This window comes from Mixophyes fleayi, chromosome 7, assembly GCF_038048845.1.
Source record: "Mixophyes fleayi isolate aMixFle1 chromosome 7, aMixFle1.hap1, whole genome shotgun sequence".
In the NCBI taxonomy this organism is placed as follows: domain Eukaryota; kingdom Metazoa; phylum Chordata; class Amphibia; order Anura; family Limnodynastidae; genus Mixophyes; species Mixophyes fleayi.
Genome location: NC_134408.1, coordinates 58992982 through 59017443, shown reverse-complemented (window position 1 = coordinate 59017443; position 24462 = coordinate 58992982). Strand labels below are relative to the sequence as shown.

Sequence of the window (24462 nt, the reverse complement as noted above, 5' to 3'; positions counted from 1 at the left end):
AATAATGTCAACTCCTGATAGACTAGGATTAGGGAGAACTGCAGTGGCATGCACATAAAATCTAGCTGTGACAGGAACCATAAAATACACAAATGAAAACATATGCATTAACAGTGAGTTCTGATCATCACTTCAGTGTTAATTAGGAAGACTTGTGTATTACAAGGAATAATGGATCGCATGTAGTAAATTATGGAAATTAGTGACCCATGACCTGTATAAAAAGGCACTCGGCGCGAGACCTTTTGCCTTTATATTTTCACGGAACTCCTGAGACATACACCGACCAGCCACAACATTAAAACTACTGACAAGCATAACATTAATTCTCTCATTACAATGGCGCCTGTCATGAGGTGGTATATATAGTTAGCAGCAAGTTAGTGCATGAAGTTGATGTGTTGGAAGCAAGAAAAATAGGCAAGCGTAAGGATCTGAGCGACTTTAACAAGGGCCAAATTGTGATGGCAAACAACTGGTTCAGAGCATCTCCATAATGGCAGGTCTTGTGGGGTGTTCCTGGTGGCTGTGGTTAGTACCTGCCAAATGTGGTCCAATGAAAAACAATTGGTGACCGGGTCATGGGCAACCAAAGCTCATTGATGTGCTTGGGGAAAGCTAGACAGACTGGTCTAATCCCCCTCAAGAGTTATTGCACAAATTGCTGAAAAAATTAATGCTGTGTAACCACAGACCGGTCGGAGTGCCCATGCTGACCCCTATTCATCATTATCACCTATATATTTATATATATATATATATATATATATATATATATATATATATATATATATATATATAGCACCCCTAATTCCGCAGCGCTGTATGGAGAACCTACTCACATCAGTTCCTGCCAAATTGGGGCTTACAGTCTAAATTCCCTAACACACACACAGACAGACAGACTAGGGACAATTTGTTAGCAGCCCAATTTGTTACCAGTATGTTTTTTGGAGTGTGGGAGGAAACTGGAGCACCCGGAGGAAACCCACACAAACACAACAGGGTGACCATACAAACTACTCATAGATAAGGCCGGAAATTTAACTCATGACCCCACTGCTGTAAGGCAGAATGGCTAACCACTAAGCCACTGTGCTGCCAGTACCTACAATAGGGAGGTGTGTGCTAGAACTGGTTCATGGAGCAATCAAAGAAGGTGGCCTGGTCTGATGAATCCAGTTTTCTTTTACATCCGGTGGACAGCGGGTGTGTGTGCATCTTTTACCTGGGGAACAGATGCCACCAGGATGCACTATAGGAAGTAGGCAAGCCGGTAGAGGCAATGTGACGCTGTGGGAAATGTTCTGCTGGGAAATCTTGGGTCCTGAAATTGATGTGGATGTTACTTTGGCGCGTACAACCTACCAAAACATTGTTGCAGACCACGTACACCACTTCATAGCAACAGAATTCCCTGAAGGCAGTGGCCTCTTTCAGCAGGGTAATGCACATTGCCACACTGCAAACATTTTTCAGGAACAGGATCGTTCAATGTGTTGACTTGACATCCAAATTTCCTAGATCTCAGCCTGATCGAGCATCTGTGCAATGCACTGGAAAAACAACTTCGAGCCATGGTGGCCCCACTTCGCAACTTGCAGGACTTAAAGGATCTGCTGCTAATGTCTTGGTGCCAGACACCTTAGGACACCTTCAGAGGTCTTGTGGAGTCCATGCGTCGATTGGTCAGGGCTGTTTTGGCAGCACAAGGACACCTACACAGTATCAGGCAGGTTGTTTTAATGTTGTGACTGATTGGTGCATGATATACTGATCAATTATATTAGGGAACACAATACAATACCCTTTATAGTAGCTTAGAAGTCTAAGCGACTTCCTGAAAGAAAGAATGTCTGGGCTCTCCGATGATGTTAATCAAATTACCTCTCCCTGGGCTGATTGACTATTGTTTATAAAAACTTTTGTTTAAGGGGAAATCATGTACATTTATATCTATTAAATTTAATATTTTATTTGGGGCCCCATCAACACATTACGCTGGGTACACACTACTGACTTTTCAGCTGATCATGAAAAACCACATAATAAACAACTGTTTGGCCCGATATCACATTAGTGTGTACACTGCAATGATAAACGATTATTTGTTCCAAAGCTTATAATAGTGTTTTATTTGATTTAAACTGGATGGAAAAATCTCAATCAATGATGGAACGATGTCCTTCCAATTCTGCGATGGGTATACACTCACAATCAGTATCTCCATAGAGTTTGCAGAGTAATGTTCTTTACAGCAGATGGCTATGACAGATGAAGAGCACAGATCGGAGTGTAAATCTTGTACATGTAGAGTGTGTACACATGAACTGAAATGCTGATTGGGACTATATTTTTACCCCCTAGTAGTTGGTAAAATAGCTACCGATATGGCATTGGGACAAATTTTCTGTAGTGTGTACCCAGCCTTAGAAAAGGTGGACACATACTTTTGGCTACAGTATATCATATCTGTGAGATGATTGTTCAGTGCTATTGAACCTGTGGCTTCCTATGAATAAATGTCAAGGACAATTATAAAGTTTATTACATTAAAAGTGCAGCTTGTAGGATAAAATATTTACAATGGTGTATATAATGTGAAGATATGACCATGATACTCACCTAGCTATAGCTTCTTCACATGTGATGTGCTGTGTCCTTAAGAGCTCTGTAACTAAAACACGCTCTTTAAAATACTGGCATGAGCCCTGATTGCCATTTTTATTATCAGTAATAATGTGAACAGGATATATGTCTTCAAAGCATGATCCTCCTATAGCTTTAAGAACGCCTGGATCACAATCCTGCCCATCATACCTGAGATACAAAACATGCAATTAGGAAGATTTAAACCGAACTATGTTATGGAAAAACTCAGAGACAAAGGGCTAGATTTACTAAGCTGCGGGTTTGAAAAAGTGGGGATGTTGCCTATAGCAACCAGATTCTAGCTTTAATTTATTTAGTACTTTCTACAAAGTGAGCGCTAGAATCTGATTGGTTGCTATAGGCAACAGCCCCACTTTTTCAAACCCGCAGCTTAGTAAATCTAGCGCAGTCTTTTCAGAAATGCTGGTTTATTTTTGTACATACAGTACAGACAATTAAATGAAAAATGAACAATTACAATTATGAATTTCTCATTTCTTTTATGGATTAAAACCACAAAGGCAATATGTAGAAAAATTGCATCATTTTAGACTTTAAACCAATAATATCACCCCATTTACAGGTCACTTACAGGTCATTTCAACTTTCTCTTTGCAACAGGCCCTGAGCCAAATAGTCCAACCGCAACTTTTTTTTTTTTTACTTTATGAGGGGTTCATTTTTTAGATCAGTTGCAATTTATAAGTTTAGATTAATATATTACTTCATAAGCATGTGTTCAACTTCTGCTAAAAGATTACATATTAATTTATCAGCTAATATTGTTAACTTGTTACATCCTAAGCATATGAGTATAACAACCTGTATTATTTAACTTCCATTTAATATATATTGATTATCCATATTAAACAACTTCTGCTATTATGCTTTATTATAGAACATCTTTTTCACCTTTAAAACAAAAAGCATGTTTGCTTTTATCTATATAGGCTCACCCAAGAGTGGTTTTTAAATCTACAATTTTATCCATGTCTACAGAATGCAAAATCAAGTAGGACATTATCTTCTATATTACCACTTCATCTCGGACCACTGGCATAAAAAATAAAAAAAAATGTTGTGCTATCTGTCACTACTATAAATAATGCAAACATGATTAAACAGTTGCACTTATTCAGTATTCAACTTATTTTAACAATATATAGAAACTACTAGAGAGAGGGGATGGAGCCAGGTTAGAGACATATGCTTTAAAAAAAAAAAAAAAGGTCCATCTCTTCACCAGTAGCCTATGTGTCAGGTTTATGTGAGGTCTACATCAGATACCCTTGCAAGCAATTCAACCTATTAGTGCATTGTGAATGTCCTGCAACTGCTGAAATATTTTTTTTTCTCTCTGTTCTATTTGTATAACATTAATTAATAAACTTTTTATACAAAAATAAAGCAAACAAAATGTCATGGTAAAAATCACACACAAAATACTAGAATATAGGCATAAAAGCACTATCCGCTTCAAAAGTCAATCCGCAATAAGAAGCAGCTAGCTAATGCTGGCGATTGTAGTCATCATCACCCGCAAGTGATACAGCTACTGACAGATGTGTACCTGTGTATCCATGACTATCCCTGAAAGAGGACTAATAGATACATACTTTCCATCCTTACGCCCTTTAACAGCAAGTGTACTCACTTTCTGTTTTGTTTTTATTCCACTAAATGAAAACAAATAAGAAAACCCAAAAGTAGAGTATTATCACTGTTAAGTGATGTCTATAACACTTTAAGGCAATTACTGTGTTGGGAACTGACCTGTTACTAATCACTAAGGGTTCCCTTTCTTTGGGGAGCTCATAGAAGTCAAGTCCAGAGTGACCCACAAGCGACTGCCACACTAATTGCTTAGTAGCGGCATCCAAGAGGAGAGGGAAATGCGGGACACGAGCCTGCAGCCGTAACCAGAGCGCTGGTATTGTGATCCCATCCAAGCCTTCCAGAGCTATCTCATCTAACACAGCTTCCAAGAGTTCCATCTTCCTGACATCCACCACCTAGAAGCACATGAAATTCTGTCTATAGAATTATCACACAACTGTGGATAACACTACCTCTAGAACCACACCTCTTCACACTCTCATTGGTTCACGGCCCACTCTGAGTCTGACTATTATTTTCCGAGAGCCCACATATTATCGTTTTCTCTGTCTTCACTAAAGAAGACATTTTACTGAGGGAAGTTGTTTATTGGTCAAACGAAAGTAGTCTCCGCAATCATGGGCGGTAACCTGTATCTGAACGCCCCATCGGTGGAGACATTTCTCTAGACGCACACTAGAGGTTGGATCGGCCTCCCGTGAGCTAGGTGATTAGAACGTGACATAACGATGACGCAGTACGTCAAAGCGGTCATTGGTTGTTATCTGTTAAACCGAATTGTTATTGGATGCTGATCTGCCCTGGGCGTGAACGAGTTGTCTGGAGCTTTATGTGCGTTGGATTTTGCTTATGGGCTCGGGCGGGTCTGATTGGCTGACGTTAAACCTGTCGTTTATTGGTTAGTTGCTACTAGGTAACCGGAGAAAACATTTGGACACTAATAATTTCGTTTTCCTATGAGTTATCGTATTCGCACACCTGTATCATGCACAGTAAGTGGACATGTAAAATTGCGTTTTGGTTATTTGTGTTTAGTGATCAATATAATCTAACTTGTGAACTGAACTTTAGGGAAAGTCAGGTCCTCTGCAGAAGTGGTTTGATCAGGTCCAGTTTAACAAACCGTCGGTAAATATTCCAATTGAAGTCACATTTGTACCTGTCAGTAAAAATGTACACTGATGAGATTCCTGATACAGCAATACCATCCACCTAAGTCTGCAGCCACTAGATCAGTGGTCAGGGAACAGGGGTAAATTATCCCAAATGGGGTAAAAATGAAATTCCTGGGGGTAATGCTGTTGATTCACCTGCTGTCAGATGGATTGTAGACCCCTTTAAATGGGAAATTGCTGTTGTACCAGAAGAGCCTCAAGGGTTGACAGAGGCACTTCTTGAGCTTCGATGAAATATAGAAGCACGTATTGCATTTGAAAACAAAGCAGATCTGTCATATTTTTGGATGTCAATAGCTGCAAAGGCATTAACAATTGCACATGAGGAGGCAGTCAAAAAGTTGCTGCCTTTTGCAACAACCTACCTTTGCGAACAAGGATTTTCCACTCTAACAAACATAAAAACAAAGGAGAGAAATTCATTGAACACTGAAAACTGTATCTAAATTGCTCTGACATCAAAATATTGATGCTCTCATATCAAAAATTAATCAACATAATTTCTCCAAAACCTGAAGTTTTGAAGTTGAAGCTTTCAAAGAAATTTTGAATAGATTCAATAAAATGTTGAATTCCAATAATTAATAATATATGATTTCTTTTCTTTCAAATTGAGGGGGTAACGTCGGCGCATCTAAATATATTTTGGGGTAAAAGGTAAAAAAGTTCCCTGACCCCTGCACTAGATGCTCTGGAGTCAACTACACTGAACTCCTTCTATATCTTGAGCCCCATGCTACTGGTTTGCTTTAGCAGAAATGTTGATGTGAAACAGTAGCTTGTTAGCAAGAATGTTGAGTGCACGTTTGATTATTGTTTATTTTATATGTATTAAATCAAACCAGAAACCAAAAGGTGGACAGTACAAGATTCCATTTGCACTCCAGTTTGTATCTAGTTATGTATGTTATACACACTTGAAAGACTATCCATAATAATTTTGAATGTACACATATCAAATTGACCAAAGTTTAACAACTCAGTAAAAATGTGTATGCAGCTTATATGAGTAACAAGGGCAGGCTGGGCTGGGGGCATCTGCCCCCAGGGCCAGACGCGTAGTGGGCTACCTTGGACTGGTCATCTGCATTTTCTGTCTTTTAAAATGTTCCTAATAATCTGTTAAATCGAGTCTTGCCCCCCGGGCTAAAATTTGCCAGCCCTCCCCCTGATGGGTAATTCAGTATGTATGTCTGGTGCTAATATTCATGTATTAGTACTGCAAATATAAATTGACAACAATTTATAAACACTGCACAAACTCTTGATAATTTATCCATGCATGCCAACTTTCAAAACTTGATCCCGGGGGAGAAGTCATGTGACTGGTGATAGAATGATAGGAGGGGGCGTGGTGACTTTGTTGCATCATCATAGCCCCGTCCCCACTATAAAATTCCGAAACTCGCGGCATCAAATAGCAGAGGCGGCGCTTAATGATGCGATTAAGCCCTGCCCCGCCATTCAATGCCGTGATTTTCGGCGAATCCAGGAGGTTTGCCTACTCTTCCTGGAGGACTCCCCGAAATTCGGAAACCTCCCGGGAATTCTGGGAAAGTAGGCAAGTACGAATTTATCTTTAACTTGTAGTTACACTTGCCTATTTTCTTTTAGCACTTGATTAATGTAGGTTGGGCTTCTTCCTTGTGTGTGATTTTACTAATTTGTAACTGTAAGTTTGTGTTCATAAACGTAAATACATTTCTTGGATATTAGATGTGTGAGTGCTCCTGTTTTTTAGGGATTCACTTGTTCTGTTTGTATATCATCTGTTTAGTACACAGAGTTAGACCTTGCTTACCGATTTATATACTCCCACTTTATAATGCCACCCTCATTTGCCACCAGACATATTCAATGCACAATTTTAAGATAGTGGATTTCATAGCGTTACACATGTCTAATAGAAGTGTGTGCTGGGTATGCTCAGAGTGGCTTCACTTGAGAGTGCCAATATGGTTTCTCCGCATAAAAAAATTATTTTCGGAAAGGGAGAATATAATACTTATTTCTTAGTCACAAGGGGGGCTGGGTTGTGTTTTGGGGCTGGGGGGAATGACATGTACTCATATCATCAGCTGAAAAGATTGTGACTCTGTTCACACTCTACAGATATCCGCCTACGCTGCTGATCGTGAGTGTCTACACACGTCCACATTTGCCTGACATCATTCCATAGTTGATCGTGATTTTTAGGAAGTTTAGAAAACCTAACCAACAGATGCCATGTGTTTTTGTAAGATTAAACATGGTCAGGGGGTGTACACACTCTTGCAATATCTGAACAAATGGTCATGAATCGTGTAATCTGCACAATAATTTCATAGATGTGTCCCCAGTTTAAGAATTAATTTAGATCTTATGGACCTCTGTTAATATTTGATATAAATTTTAAAATATTGTTTATTTCATTTTACGTACATCTAAAGAGTTTATTGAGCGGATCCGCTGATGTTATGTATGTGTTTGTCCAAAGCATTAGACATGTTTCTGTTTTTTTTTTTGCTTCTGAGCGAAATAGTGATTTTAGAGACGTACAGCTAGTAGCAATTTTGTTGTAGGCAGTTGTTAACAGTTACTTATTATAAGCAGACTATTTGTGCCAATTAGACTGTCAAAGCTCCCAAGTGTATAGAACTTTTGAAAGCAAGGAAGCACCAATCCCCTGTAAATGATTTATCTCCTACTGTGTGTCTGTAATGATGAGCTAATACACGATTCGACCTGCTTACTGATTCCCTGTTTGTGGTGCACGATGCGTCTGATGCTTCTCCACTGTCCACAAGCAATGTGAAATATAAAAAAGAAGCCACCACACTGATGCAGATCATTTGGAAGTCACTATTAGTATTCTACTGTTGAAACAATTTCTTTATTAGCCTTGGAAACGAAGAACTATCAATGATAAAATGGCTTAGCAGGCATCACCTAGAGGCCTACCTAGTTTTGTACAATGGCACTTCCTCAGAGGCATCTGAGAGCTCTTAAGGGAGTGCTATTGCAGGCACAAAATTTGTGATTGGTGTGAGTGCTGTCACTTCCTTATTAAAGCAGCAATCCCATGAAAAATGTGTGTGTGTTATTAACGTAAATCACAGTGGCAATAATATTGGTATTTCTTCATCATATCATCAACATCATTTAATAATATATAGCTCACCAAATACTGCAGCGCAGTACAGAGAATATTTGCTGGTCCCTGCCCCATTGGAGCTTACAGTCTAAAATCACTAATACACACACAGACTAGGGTTAATTTCTGTCTGCAGCCAATTAACCTACCAGTATGTTTTTGGAGTGTAGGAAAACTGGAGCAGTCAGAGAAAACCCATGCAAACGGGAAAACATACAACCTTCACACAGTTAAGACCCTGGTTGGGAATTGATTTCATGACCCCAGCACTGTGAGGCAGAAATGCCACACGAGCTGCCTGTATTTACTGCTTTTCCTTGTTTTGTTTCTTCAGACTGCTATTAATGATTTATAGTTCTGCACACTGTCATAGTCACATAGCACATGTAGCAGAGAGACTTTGGAACACCTCTCTGCAGTTTGTCTACTCTGTGTACTGTGAAATTCTCCCCCTTCTTCTCCTTTTGTACCAGGTCAGTGTAGGTGACTATTGATAAAGTCAGAATCCTGGCAGCATTCTCCCAACATTTAGGTAGGCTGCATGGCTACATCACGAAGGGGTTGAGGCCACATCATGATGGGGTTGCGGCTACACCCCGCGGGTGTACCTAGCACTTTTGAAGCGCTAGGCTGCCCGCTCTCTCCTCCCCTCCACCTTCATTGCGGTGAGCATTAGAGTGCACGGCAACCGTTAACCGCTGCTCTGCCATGCAGAGCTGTAGTGAAAAGGCAATACTCCCCAACTTTCCCATCTGTAGGACAGAGCCTTCAACTCAGGACTGTATAAGGTAGGGTCAGTGTCTACACAGAGTTTAAAATCCAGGAAGCAGTCGGTACAAGACAGAGATCAGTGTCCAGGCAGCGGTCAGTATCCAGGCAAGGTTCTAGGTCCAGGCAGCAATCAGCATAGGAAGAAGTCAATATCCATGCAGCAGACAGACAAGGATGCAGGCAAAATAACACACATAGCGTGCCTACAATTATCACCATCAAAGTGAGATCCAACTCAGCAGGAGCCAATCAGAATACTCCAGCAGTGCCGGACCCTCTCTAGTGATTCGCTGCAGTGTGATCATCATTAATTCTGCATCGCTGTACAGAGAACTCATTCACATCAGTCCCTGCCGCATTGGAGCTTACAGTCTAAATTCCCTAATATAGACACACACTCACAGACAGACAAACAGAGAGGGAGAGACTAGGGTCAATTTTGATAGCAGCCAGTTACCCTACCAGTATTTTTTTTTGGGCGTGCGGGAGGAAACAGGAGCACCCGGAGGAAACCCACGCAAACACAGAGAGAACATACAAACTCCACACAGATAAGGCCATGGTCGGGAATCGAACTCATGACCCCAGTGATGTGGGGCAGAAGTGATAACCACTAGGTCACTGTGTTGCCCACGATCATGTAATGTCACTACTTTAAAAGACTGGCTGCTCATGTGTTGCCTAAGCAACCCAACAGCTGAAGACCCAGCTGAGGATCACAGCAGTGTACGTCTGCTCCCGCAGATCCTTACAGCTGATATTAGTAACGTTTCTCTTCAGCCTATCTTTTTATCTAAGGTATCAGTTAGCTATTAGTGTCCCAATTATTAATAAAATTATTAGTGGTGCCCATGTTTCAATAGAAAAAGTGACCTCATTGTAAATAAAATTATGAGTAATGTCCCCCATTTTAACAAAATAAATAATGCCCCCATTAAAATAAAGATAAAATATTGATAGATAAAATATTAAGTAGTGCTTCCGGGATTGAAGAATAAATTTATATGGCCACCTTGATAAATAAATTAGTATTCTCCCCATTATTTTGCAATATATACTTTTTCTCTATACAGCTCTAGCAAAATGCACATCAAATATAAGTAGAAATATCAAAAACCCAGATGCCAGTGCATAACACGTGACTTTACAGTATCCAGGTAGCCCATGAGGTCAGCATGATAATTTCATTGCCCTTATTTCTGTTTTAACAATAGATTTCTTCCTGATTTCATAACTGGTTCTTCTGGAAACTGTTATGCACGTCTAATTGCTATCCAATAATGATTGTCGATTGCCGATGTGTGGTTCCAAAGCACAAAGTAATTTAATAGCCAAAAGTAGCAGAATAACAAGTCGGAATAAAATAAGTACAGCCGTTACTTATCGCTGGCGCTCTGGATCCAGTGTACAGTCATTCAGGTCTGAAGGCTGTGGTCAAGAAGACTGGTCACTAGGTCCAGAGCCCCTGCTTATATACAGTCAGAGAATACAGTAAAACAATGCAGATGGTGTGGCTTGCTTCTATTGGTCCAGGCTTCAGGAAGGTCCAGTGTACTGCAGGTCATAGGCCAGTTCAAACCAAAATATCCAAAGGTGGGGCTCAGCTCTCCAGGGGATGCACTCCGATTTTCCTGCCAAGAATCCAGTTTCAACTGGTCTATTTGCATTATACAGTCAGTATCACTTTAAACATTTATTCCCTAACATCGCTAACTAGAGTATGCAATGTGCGATCTCTTCGGCTAATGAACCAGACAACTGCTGATGAATAGGGCATTAAAATGATGCTAAACATGACATAGTTCCTGCAACCTGAACCTTTGGTTTCACTAAAATGTATATAACTTATAATACTAAACATAAATACTGCCATATTTCGACATAAATAACTGTTGCAACTACAATTAATGTGAACTAATTACAAATGTGTATGTTCGTGTGAATGTGTGTAAAAGTGTAAAACCTATTATTGCCACATGTTGCGGCTGGATACGCCCCTCCACGCCGTAGCATGCTCTACGCATAATTTCAGACAAAGACAACCAAGTTTGCTCAATATTGATTGAAATGACTTTATCCAACTTGCTGACTTCGACAAAACCATAAAAGTTATGTTTTATCTACTACTAAACATACTTTTCAATAGAATTCAGTAGTACATACTCCTTTTGTCTACATTGACTTCTCCCTGCTATTTCATCTCATTATGATTCAAGGTCTCTCTTCTGTTTTATTTTGTCATTTTCTTTTTATATTTAACAATAAAAGTTTCAAGGTATTTTTAGTAGAGGTATTATTGTTTTATTTTTAGTTATCATTTATGTAGAGGTCATGAAACAATTTCTATCACAAAAGGTTTTAACAGTCTTTAAGCTTTGATAACTCATTTGACATAGCAAGAACACTTATTGTTTCATGATGAGAGCACCTTTCATATTGCACACATGTGCCCCTACAAGTGCATGCTGGTGCTTCCAGTACCACATGTGTGCTGTATAAATGGTGCCCCAATTCTGAAATAATACGTACTGCCTCACCATAAATAATAATTGATCCAGTTTGCAATCAAATAGTATTGCCCCTACAATATAATACAATCATATTGTCCCTAAATACAATTAAAAAAAAATGGCCAATAAGTTAATTATAAATTAGTTTTTCCCCCTTAAAAAATAATTATTGTCCCCATAATTCATAAATTAATAGTGCTTCCTCTTATGTTCTGAATGGCAAGATAGCATGCTGTTTAAGTTATCCAGCCTATCATAAGCAAGTTTGTAGCACTAAACCACAGCGCTGTGTAGTGTTTCCAAACTATTGCCAAATGCGATTTTTAGCAAATCTAGTCCTTGGTTTTTGCTTGTTCCAGGGAGAGTGTAACCAGATTTCTCAGGCTGAACCAATCAGTCACCAAGACCTTTAATAGTCACATACTGGCAGATGTTGGACTTTATTCTATCAAAGTTTCAAACTCTTTGGTCACTACATCATATGTCATATGACTGTGGTTACCATGGTAATCACATAGTACTTAACAAACTTCAAATCATTAATAGTAGCTAGAATCAAAACTTAATTTTAGAGGGGTTGCACCTTTAAAGTGTCTGACATTTATATGTATGATTGCAGGTAAATCTTTAGGAGATGATAAGAGAAAGCATTTGAAGTCTAAGACTGGGAATGAGGCAAGTATATCTTGTTTGTCATTATTACTCTTTAAATTTGTAACACAATTCTGTCTTTGGAGTTTCCCTTGTAAGCTTCAAAACAGGTCTGTCCAGCGCTAACGCTGCTAGTGGCATTTTGTATCCTCAAATCTGTAGTCATTTTAGATTTAAGTCATCCCTATTATACAGCTTCATTATATATTCATTTTATGTTATATCCCTTGATATTGTGACATTTACTAAATTGTATTATAAATATTTTATGTACTAATATATATTTTTTTATGTGCCATTCATAACCATAAAGCTGATAGTACTAATAGGTCTAAATTGCGCTTACTGTATGGCAAACATTTTCTCACAGCTAAAATATATTTTCTCTTCCATCCTATTTGGGGGACACTGCTACCATGGGGTTTTTAGAGTGGAGGTGGAGTTGGCATTTAACAGGTTAACTCTGTTAATGTATCAAAGCTGATAAATCCATCCCCTCTGTTACCTATAGCAACCAATCAGATTCTAGTTGTCATTTTGTAGATTGTACTAAATAAATGACAGCTAGAATCTGATTGGTTGCTATAGGCAACATCTCCACTTTCTCAAATCCGCAGTTTAGTAAATCCAGCCCTAGGTAGCATTTCTCTGTTTGCTTGTGAGTGATTGCCTGTATTTCATTCTTTTACTGTTATACTGTTCCCTTAAAAAAATGTCTGATAAGGGAAATGCACCTCGGGCAAAATATCTTTACAATTGGAACAGGTATAATAAGTTACCAATGGGACCATAGGACCTGGGGGGCGCTTTGTGCTGACTGCAGTGGTGGTACCCTGACTGTGCAGCTCAAGTTACTGCACCGCCACTAGCGGAAATGCCAACATGGGCAAATGGCCTGACACAGGAGTCTGAGACATTGGTTAAGCTGCTATCTAAACCAAAAGAGATTCCAGCAGTTTCGTCAGTTCTCTCCCTCTACCTCAGTAGAAATTGACCCCCTCGTAACAGGCAGGACTACGGGGACCGCCGAGTCCACAGACTTAGGACAGGCCGGGGCTCCGTCTGTCCTCACCTCACAAGACCCTCCTACAGGAGAACCGGCTTGGTCGGCTTCCCTAGTTAGAGTACTTCATAGGTTAAACCTGTTCTTGGATGCGCCAAGACCCTTACCCAAAAATACTATTAAAAAAGACTATGAAATTTGTATTTCTACTAGCTATTGCATTGGCTCGTTGAGTTTCCGAATTGGGTGCTCTCTCATGTCATGAACCATATCTTGTCTTTCTTGATGATAGGGTGATTCTCAGAACAGTTCCCGCTTTCCTACCAAAGGTGGTGTCCAGCTTTCATGTGAACCAAGAAATAGTGGTTTGGGTATTTAAGGGTGCTCCACAGTCTTCAGGGACAGGTTCCATGGAGTTTCTGGATGTGGTCAGGGCTCTAAGAATTTATGTTAGGAGGACATCAAAGATTCTCTGCATGGATTTTTTATTTGTTTTGTTTGACTCATCTAAAAGAGGATGGCCGGCGTCTAAGCAATCGATTGCTAGGTGGCTTCTACTATTAAGCAGGCTTATGTCAGTGCTAAAAGGAAAAAACTGAGACAAATTCCCCCAGCACACTGCTATAGCCAGCAACAGATCTGCTATTTCTACTGTAGATAAAAATGCAAAAGTCTCAGTTGCACACATTTGCAAATGTATGTTGAAGCCACCCACCACGCCAAGGAGACCAGGTGAGTTTATGCACTGGTCAGCGTCCCTTGAAATAATAAAAAAAAACAAAAAAACCCCCTTAACTTACCCTTTAATCGGCTTGTTCTCTGATTCTCTTCTCTTGTTTTTTTCGTTTCACTGCTGCTGATAGTTTGCGCGGGTGACTCCTATGTGCTGTGCTCCGCAATGGATGTCGGACGTGATGACGTCACGCCTGACATTCACTGCGAGCGCCGCACGAAGGAGGAGACCAGGGAGGGACCGCGTGACCACAAGGTAAGTATTTTCTTATCTTTTTCTTTTTTGCAGGATTTTTTTTTTCATTAACAGCGCTGCCCCCTTGCCACAACCAAAACTCCTGCTGGACCACATTTACAGGCATGCTGGGCCTGGACAACCCTGCTCTAATCTATTCTTTTCTAAAACATGGATTCTCACAAGTATCCTCAAGGGATAGTTCAAACAAATTCCAGTCTGCATTTATTAAAAATTTACTTTGCATGAAAATATAGATGGAGATTTGAGAGATTGAAATGATTTGAAATACAAATTTTTAATTGTTTGTTCTTTTCTAAAGAATGACAGTGATAGTCGGATTAATTTTGATGAGAAACACGATGAGTACTTACTAGACCTCCAACAAAAAAACAGGTAAGTTAAGCAATGATCAAATTCTAGTAGAACCTTACAATGAGGTGATTTATATGTATACGAGTTTTAATATTAGACACCGAGACAAACTGGCATTTCTCAGTGCACACCTACTTAGCTCTGTGACGGCTGTCAAAGTATAAAAGGTTGTTTCCCTATGTCTCTTGCCTTCTCAGCCTGGCATAAAACTGTTGTTATCTGCTTGCTATATCCACGGGTGCACTGAATAGAAAACAAAAACAGGAAAAAGAAGAAATCAAATTTATTATAGTGCCAAAAACCGCACCTTCCAAATTTTCATAAATACATTTCACCAGTGTGACTAAAGACACTTAAGCTTTGCATTGTTTAGTGTTTTTTTCTGTAAAAAGGAGATTGTTAATCAAAGGCATTATACGAATCTGAGTTTGTTTTAAAGTTGTTCATTTTATCCATTTATTGCAGGCCAAAATTTCTGCTGCGTTTAGACAGAACTCAGGCTGTGCATTGTGTATTTTAGTAAGACTAAGGGGTATATTTACTAAACTGCAGGTTTGAAAAGGTGGAGATGTTGCCTATAGCAACAAATCAGATTCTAGCTGTCATTTTGTAGAATGTTCTAAATAAATTATAACTAGAATCGGATTGGTTGCTATAGGCAAAAGCTTCGCTTTTTCAGGCCCGAAGTTTAGTAAATATATCCCTAAGTATTCAAGTGCTCTGCTGGTCTTCTCAGCTTATTTACACTCATAACATTCACAAGTGTATCAACAATTAGGATTAATTATCTTCCTTTATTCATAGTACAAATATATTCCACTGTTCAGTACAACTATAATTATCCAAAGAACTACATCTCTACAGTAGATTGGTGCTTTGGAAATGCTGTAATAAACATATTTAATAACACAACTTCACTCTCAATGTCCAGAATACTTTTGCTTTTCTGTCCCTCGGCCTATAAGTTAGCACACAATCGTAATTACATTCTTATGTACATGTTCAGGTTTCATTTGATGACTATATGGAACACCAGCTTCATTCACTGTAACACTCTTAGGGGCATATTCAATTGTGAGCGTTACTCACAAAAGTAACGTGACTTGCGCACTATTATCTCTATTACGGTAATAGTGCGCGTAATTACCGTTATTACGGGACCTTCAACGCCGGCTTTCTGCTCGCAGCTCAGGGAGCTGCGAGCTGAAATCTGACTTAGAATTACCGTAATACAGGTAATACTTTTAACGCTGCAGGAAACTCGAACAATTGAATATGCCCCTTTAAAGTTAACATAATGTTATCATGCATCATCTTTCCGATGTCTTTATCAGCTCTTGTCTGGCTTTAAAGGCAAAATAATGCCTTTAAAGCTATTGCCGCTTTAAATTTTCACTGCCAACTCGCCTAATAGCGGCGAGTTGAAAAAAATCGGCAGTTGATACATTTACCCCCAGATCTGCTTATCTTGAAATACATTTTAGATCTAGCGTAAAATGAATGGTAATACAGACTGCACTTTTTTTTTCTTTAGGGCATTGAATAGTTTGAAGACAAAGGATTCTACGCAAGTCAAATTAGAACATCTGGAACAAGGATTTTCCATTTACATAAATGGAGCAAATTCAGATTTAAAAAGGCAACAAAGCACACAGGATTTAGCAACAGGTGGTTTGAAAACACCCAAAGTAAAAGGTGAGTTAGCTCTCAAATAGCATTAGATTATGTGTCACACTTTCCCTGGATACATGTACTCACTGTCATTTGTGAAATGCAGCATGCCTAGTAGTGACCCATGCATAAGAGGAAAGTTTGGTTCATTAATTATGATTTATTTGTCATTGTATTTATTGTATGCTCTTACCAGCCAAACCAATGGCTGACCAGTTATGTGGTTGTTGCTAAGTTAGATGCATATGCGTACAAGTGTATGCTAAAAATAGCGTATTTCCGCCCATATGCTGAGGCGTATGCTTCACAAGCATGCTCGGCACAAGTAGCATAGGCATCAAGTTTGTCAGGCGTGTGTCAGATATACTTACACCCAAATCAACCCAGAACGTACAGGTCAGTATAACGGGATATAGGCTAGTTTGAGAAAGTAGAGTGCAGCTTTTGCCATATTTCTCAATTAAGACTGTTCGCAATTACCAAAGGAACTATCACATCATATTCTACCTAAATACAGTAATGGGTTTATTTGCTACATGGTTATTACTACCTTATTACGTATGTATTGTTACAATATATGACTGAGTAACAGCACCATTTGTAAACTATCAACACTTTTTGACCGTTACTATTACCACCTTAATATGTATATGTTTTGTGTACTGTCACATTACCCCTAAAAGCTCACATTAATCACATTATTAATTCCTGCACATCCTTAGAATAAATTAATCACTAATCTATGGTCAATGAAACAACCATATTTAAAAAGCAATAAAAAAAACATTTTTATCTTTGCAAAAAAATAATATATTAAATTTAAAACTATAAATAAACAACACTATATCCTATGGTTTGGCCCAGGGCAATTCGGATGACACACATTTGCAGAGGGGTGCTATCCAGGTATGTATTGGCCCTTTCCTTGTTCACCTATGGACATTTCCTAGTGCGCAGCGTCTGTGGGGGGAGAAAAGGGCACATTATAAGTCTGTCAATATCAAATTGGTAAACATATCTGAAATACAGAGTTCATCCATCATTGTTGATAAATGAGGTTTCAATTTAGGTTTACAATGTTATTTTGTCATTATGTTTCCATATCGAATTTATGCACAATTATACATAGATCTACTTTATATTGCAGAAGGCTTCGATTCTGTCCCCAGCAGACTATACCCACAACTCACTAGCTCACATACTTTGACACATTTGCTATACATGTCTCTTTTGTGAATGTCATTGTAGAAATCATAAAATAATACACCTACATAGTCTGAAGTTACACATACTCATTTAGGTTAGCCAACATTGAGTCATCTGAGGGCTACAGTGTCATGGCTAAAAAATCAGATATGTGTTTTGGCTAAGATAATATGGTATATTTCTTTACCTTCATCAGGGGTTCACCCTGGATAGGTTAGCCTCCTCCATGGCCCATGACACCTCAGGGCTGACCTCCGCAGCCGCCTCCTCCATGGCCCATGACGCCTCAGGGCTGACCTCTGCAGCTTCCTCCTCCTGGGTCTCACATGTGGCTTCTTATTCTGGTTGCTAATCTCTGAAACAGGAAAAACTGTATTGGTTGCCTTTTACTTTGTTTTAATACATTGTTTAAACAAAAGTCAATATGTATGATGATGCCAAAATAGTAAATTTTTAACACACTTCAGACACTGAACAAATATTTACAAAATATATTCGTTAACCTTTAAAATGAACATTTGCATTCCAGATTGCCTATTGCTAACTTTTTTTTTTTTAAAGATACAAGATTCTATCACAGTAATATTTGTAAATTAATGGTATAAAGATTTTTTTTGATTTTTACAAGTAAAACGGTTGAAAGTTTTTTTTTTTTTTTTTTTAAATCTTTCAATAATGTACTTTTTGACTACACATTTCACATTGCGCATATATTTAATGATTTATATAGCTTACATATAGCTTACATGAAACCTAAAAAAGCACTTTTTTTATTTCTTGGAGAACTTTATTAAAGTTTACCATCTTACAATTAAAGCAAAACTTTACAATTTGCAAATTCTTTCTATTTATGTTTGGGGAGTGCTAAGGAAACATACATTAAGACATCAGTTACAAATTTGCCCCCTTTACATTTTCATGTATTAAAAACTTCTAACTTAGACCTTATAATCTTACTATGAAGCCTAGCAATGAGCTCAGCCTGCCTCCTCTGTCCTTGTAATTGCTCGATGGAGCACTTTTGCAATGATAACTCCTTTTTGCAGCATTGTGCGCCCTGGCCTTTAACGCATTAGACACAGGTAGTTCACTGCTGATGGACTTGTCCATTGTTTGGGTCATGAGTGGAAGCTCCTGCTTAGGGTGTTTCAATATTTGCTACAGTTGAGTATTTTTAAGTTGTCTGCAAATATATTTACTTACAAGTATACAATGGTTGAATCGTATCCAATTGTCTAGATAAGTGTTTCCCAACCCTAGTCCTCAAGTACCCCTAACAGTGCAGGTTTTCCAGATGACCAGTGGTATAATTATACCACCTGTGGATCTTTAAAAATGTGTCAGTCAGTAATGAATACACCTGTGCTCCAGCAAAGAGATAAGGAAAACCTGCACTGTTAGGGGTACTTGAGAACTAGGGTTGGGAAACACTGGTCTAAATATTACAGAGTCATATTTATACACACATGCCTATATGTGTGATAGGGAAAATTCTCTGTACTGTCCCAAAAAAACATCCCATGCAAGTGTCAACTATACTGCATACATTATGCAACAGTTACCATAGTTATCAAACTGTTTGTCATGTTTTTTTATATTTTGAAATTACTTTTGTATTGAACATTAAATTCACAAAATAAGTCCTTTTTTTTTTTGTTTACACAACTGATATGTTATATATATAGTCAAAGCTTTACAAATAAATAAAGCAGAACTTACTAAAATGAAAAAAGTTGGTTAATGTTAGCTAAAACTTAGAAAAACCATAGACCTGTCATCACAAAAACACATATGATAGCTTTGTAAAAGAAATTTAACATAATATTTTCATCGCCAATCCGAGAAAAAAAAAGATTCTGTTAGGAATCCTGGGGAGGGGGGTGATTATGTTGAAAACATTGCAAGAATAGTGTGTTTTATAGTCCTAATTTTAAAATCGCAGTACACTAATCATACTCAATCACATAAACCTAAGATTAATTGAAAATTATGTCCTAAGCAGAAATGTTTCCAGACCTTCGTTTTGCTAGAGTTACATGTATACACTTATCGCTGTAATGATTAAAAAAAAAAAAAAAAGAAAAATCCTGTAGAACTGTAGTGCAGTGTTGGTCTGATCGCAGATAGCAAAAACTTCTGCTAAATCCTGTAATATTGCCGTGAACAGTGTAGGAATTGATATCTGCTGGAGAGGTAAATCTGCAATCATCCAATCAGAAGCGACTAACGAGCAGTAGTGATTGTTATCATCAATGTGTATTTGCACATGCCTTCCATCCTTCGCAAGAAATGCAGCTAAAGGCAGACATATATGCGTCTCTATGCTGGTCTGCCTGTGTACGGTATCACACAATCACCGCACTACTATACTACTTACTATTCTCACCCTCAGGCGCGGGCTAAGAGAGGGATGGCCGGGGGGCACACAGGCGGCCGCATCATATTACAGGGGATGCGGCCGCATCCCCTGTCATGTGATGCGGCCGCCTGTGCGCTGACGCGGCCGCATCTGATGACATTGGATGCGGCCGCGGGGGGAGAAACTGTTTTTTGCATCCGGGGGGGCGGCCGGCCGGCCTATCCCCCGGCCCTAATAGGCGTCTAACCCCCTGCCCCCCCGGGCCAGCCCGCCACTGCTCACCCTACAGTAGACTGCCCCCCCCCCCCTACAAGCGTAAGGAGGTGCCAGTGTCTGATATGCCCAAATTTGCATTTTTTACACTACGCAATCTGGGGTAAGTATAACTTGGCATCAGCCCCAGTATGTTTTAGGTACATATTACACATTTTTGGATAGGAGGGTTTTTTTTTTATCACAGACTGTTTGTGTCAGATGTATGCAAAACAAAGAGATTTCAGATCCTAATGCATGTATTTCATCTGCTGGGGATTCACTGAAGCAATAATGGAAAACACTGCATTGGAGTCTTAGAGTTGTAATGTTTAAGAGGTGCGATTATAGCTAGATAACCATTTAACGTTGTTCGCTATGCTAATTTTGCATAACAATACAAATACTGTTTAATTTTAGGTGATGGATTTTCTTTTCTTCCCGGAAGGAGGAATCATACAGCTCCAGGCAAGATTCAAAGGAAAGGATGGATACAGGTTAAAAATATAACTAAATAATACAACTACATTCATTTTATTAACTACCTGTTTTGCTTGGCATTTTTACTGTGAAAGTTAATGAAAATAAGTAGCAATGAGTCAAAAGAAAGGAGTATAAGATATTGGTAGGGAGAAAGGTTTTATGAACATAGACTACAATAAAATCTAAAAATAAAATATCCTAAAATGTACCAAGCTGCAATTTGCCTTTTTCAGCGATTTTCTTGGAAAGTTTGAATCCGCAAATGTGTGAGAGTGCGAGTTTATAGTAATTCGCCAGTAAAGTGATGTAGCCAAAATCGACACACTACAAATCGCCATCCCTACCTTTTGTCCATTTTAAGAATGCAAGTCAATGAAATAAAAAAGTAAGAATACAAGTCACTATATATATATGACCTTGTACTGAGTATGTACTTGTGCCCATGCTCATGCTGCCACTTGTAGTGCCACAAATATGTACTTTAAATGGTAATAAGTATTGCCACATCAGAAATAAAAAATATTGCCCCACTGGTAATGAAATAGTAAGCCACTATAATATAATAAAATAAAAATGTTCACTCTTACTTATAATCATCAACAAAATTTGACCCACTCATTTATTCATTAAATAATTTGGCCCCCGAAAGATAATAATAATAAGATTTGCACCTCTAAACAAGAAATCATGATTACCTTCATAATTAAAACTTATATTGTGCCTCCTGTTATGTTAAGAATGGCCAGATAGCCCTAACAGCATGCTTTTTTTTTTTCTGTTGAATCTCGGGCGAGTTTCTTATTCTGTTGAATCTCCAGCGGGTTTCTGTTGAATCTCCGGTGAGTTTGACTAAGTCGACCGTGGGATAGGAGTTTTAAAATCATTACAAATTAACGGATATTGGGTTTTGTAATCTCAAAATCAGAGGTTAAGACATATGGCGACTTTTCACATAAAATCGCTGGCGATCTCGACCAATTTGCCGCTATTCAAAATCGCACAGAAAAAAAAAAAAAAAATCGCACTTGGATATATTTACCCCCCTGTTGTTAATCTATAACCAAAATAAATATTAAGTGTTAGAATCTAGTGTCTGAGGGTATAAAATATATCAGTGTGGATTTGATGTCTAATGATCACTGTAACAATATTCTTGTTACAGGGATCATGAAACCCAGTCAGTGTTCAGATGCACATCAGTGATTCCTTAAATTTAGGTTCCGAATATAAGGTTCCTTCTACAAAGATATTGTAGGCCAGACAACAATATTATAATATCATGGAAAGGTCGAGATTATGCACAATAGCAGGCTACCGACCAGATTTGAGAGTTCGTAACCCTTGTTTAGGGGACCCCCAAGAGGGTAAATGTATCAAGCTGAGAGTTTTCCAGCGGGTTTGAAAAAACAATTAGATTCTAGCTATAATTTATTTAGTACACTCTACAAAATGATAGAATCTGATTGGTTGCTATAGGCAACATCTCCACTTTTCAAACCCGCCGGAAAACTCTCAGCTTGATACATTTACCCCCAGGTGTCTCCAACTGAGAAAAAAAAGGACACTTGCACTAATTAGATTAGTAGTTATCAATGTGATTTGTAATTTACTTTTATGTAAGGGGTGCAGGTGTATAATTCATTGTTTTCTGTTCGAAGCTGAATTGTCTGCTGATCAGTGGCATGCCTAATATTTGCAGGGTTCCATAAATATTAAATCTGAAACCGGATTGCATGTTCACATTGCCCCAAATCTGAAGTATTCTGAAGATTTTGAGAGTGATGAGGATGATGATGATCTTGCGAAAATGCACTTTCAGCAGGGTAATGAAAGCGACCAGGTAATGCCTCAAACTATGTACTATTGATTTCATAAACATATAGCGCAAGGCAAATCATTAGAGAAAGCATCAGTACTTGCCAGTCATCCAGGAAGTACATTTTGAGCGCTAATAGTGTGGTATTTTTGAGAACCGAAAGTAGGTTAAATAAATTAAAAAAGACAATACAAAACTCCCCAAAAGAGGGAATTAATAGGGCGCTGGCCAATTAATTAATATCTCAACCGGTGTAGTAATTAAAAAGTATAAAAATTGTTAACATACAAATCAGTATTCAATCATACAAATTGATTGCTGCTCCTTAAAAGAGGTTGTTGTGTAACAACCAAAAATACTCTAATAAAACAAACTACATAATAAATAAGAAGCGCATCCGATCCATTTAGACTCTAGGGTGCCACCATATAATAATACTCAATGATTATAAACTAAAACATTTTAATAAACATTAAAAACATATATAACATGTACCTAAAAGAAAACACAATTACCAACAATAGGAAAAATGAGAACCAGGGGCCTGATTCATTAAGGATCTTAACTTAAGAAACTTCTTATTTCAGTCTCCTGGACAAAACCATGTTACAATGCAAGGGGTGCAAATTAGTATTCTGTTTTACACATAAGTTAAATACTGACTGTTTTTTCATGTAGCACACAAATATGAACTTTGAATTTCAGTGTACAAATAAGCTATCAAGTATCTGTGTGCTACATGAAAAACAGTCAGTATTTAACTTATGTGCAAAACAGAATACTAATTTGCACCCCTTGCATTGTAACATGATTTTGTCCAGGAGACTGAAATAAGAAGTTTCTTAAGTTAAGATCCTTAATGAATCAGGCCCTAGGACACTTGTTTATATTGCTCCAAAATCTTTCCCTTTCAGTGCACATTGGGGGGGGGGAGTTTTAATGTTCAATATCAAAAACACAGTTCAAAGGTGTCAATAGTACACTGAATTGTAAATATTAATTACCACCATCCAGTTTGCTTCATGGTCAGTTAGTTCAAATCAAGGTATATGTAGCATGTGTTAGCGGTATCTTCGACTGCTGTTAAACACAGATTCCTGCTACCTCTCTCTTTTAGAACTCCCGGCTTCTTTGTGATCAGATAGACTCCAGTGGACTTGAAAATTTATATGAAATGTCTATTAATTAGACCCGGGTCTTAAATATCCAAGAATTCTTGAACCCGATATCAAGAAAATCAGACAAAATCATGTCTTAGGCTCACAATTATACAGGTTTACACGTCTTATGCATTTCTCCATGATTGTGGTTTCCTCAGAGACAGCATTCAATTGTAACCAGGCTTCCTTTTAAATACATAACAGTCAATCAGATTTTAACAGTCATTAAGCTAATGGAGATTGTATGTGACAAACAATGACGAGTGCATTTTGTAATATAACAGATCTATATCCTCATTAACCATATGGTGGCACCTCCTAAATCGGTAAAAAACTATACACCTTGTCACGAACGCGCTCCCAGCTGCCGTGACGTTGGGGTGTTTGCTGTATGAGGTCACACACGATTTCAGCCCGCAGTCTCTCTCACCTATCACACAGGTTCTTAGACCTACGGAATCGCCCCCAAACACAGCGCTCTCACACCCCCAGACACTTCAGGTACAGCCACCACCTATTGGTTATGGGCAATAGGACCCCAATATACTGTCCCACGCTGGCACACAGGCTCCTAGTTCCACAAACTAGCAAGACTCACACCAGCACCCACAGGGTTAACTCTGCACACCTCCAGACTGTTACACAAATGTACATACAAGCA

At 38.5% G+C, this 24462-nt stretch overlaps 2 protein-coding genes and 1 long non-coding RNA gene across 5 annotated transcripts in view; 1 reads left to right on the top strand and 2 right to left on the bottom strand.

The window, feature by feature from the left end:
• The window catches only part of GTF3C1 (general transcription factor IIIC subunit 1), a 137780-nt gene extending 133021 nt beyond the window's left edge, over positions 1-4759 (bottom strand). The window contains exons 1-2 of the mRNA XM_075179861.1: positions 4426-4759; positions 2626-2820 (exon numbers count right to left, since the gene is read on the bottom strand). Of these exons, the coding sequence (XP_075035962.1) occupies positions 2626-2820; positions 4426-4646 (416 nt within the window). The 5' untranslated portion in view covers positions 4647-4759. The remainder of the gene's footprint in view (positions 1-2625; positions 2821-4425) is intronic.
• A 379-nt stretch (positions 4760-5138) lies between these two features.
• KATNIP (katanin interacting protein) overlaps positions 5139-24462 on the top strand; it is a 137722-nt gene continuing 118398 nt past the window's right edge. Inside the window, exons 1-6 of the mRNA XM_075179860.1 lie at positions 5139-5261; positions 12478-12533; positions 14802-14875; positions 16389-16549; positions 20763-20839; positions 22525-22665. Of these exons, the coding sequence (XP_075035961.1) occupies positions 5255-5261; positions 12478-12533; positions 14802-14875; positions 16389-16549; positions 20763-20839; positions 22525-22665 (516 nt within the window). The 5' untranslated portion in view covers positions 5139-5254. The remainder of the gene's footprint in view (positions 5262-12477; positions 12534-14801; positions 14876-16388; positions 16550-20762; positions 20840-22524; positions 22666-24462) is intronic.
• Positions 14821-24462, bottom strand: part of LOC142097752 (uncharacterized) — a 65240-nt gene continuing 55598 nt past the window's right edge. The window contains exons 2-5 of one of the 3 annotated variants that reach the window (XR_012678235.1): positions 18029-18086; positions 17919-17983; positions 17409-17485; positions 14821-15097 (exon numbers count right to left, since the gene is read on the bottom strand). This is a non-coding gene — a long non-coding RNA (uncharacterized LOC142097752). Of the gene's footprint in view, positions 15098-16542; positions 17486-17918; positions 18087-23645; positions 24003-24462 lie in introns of those variants that run through there. The other 2 variants (XR_012678234.1, XR_012678236.1) reach the window with 2 other exon arrangements.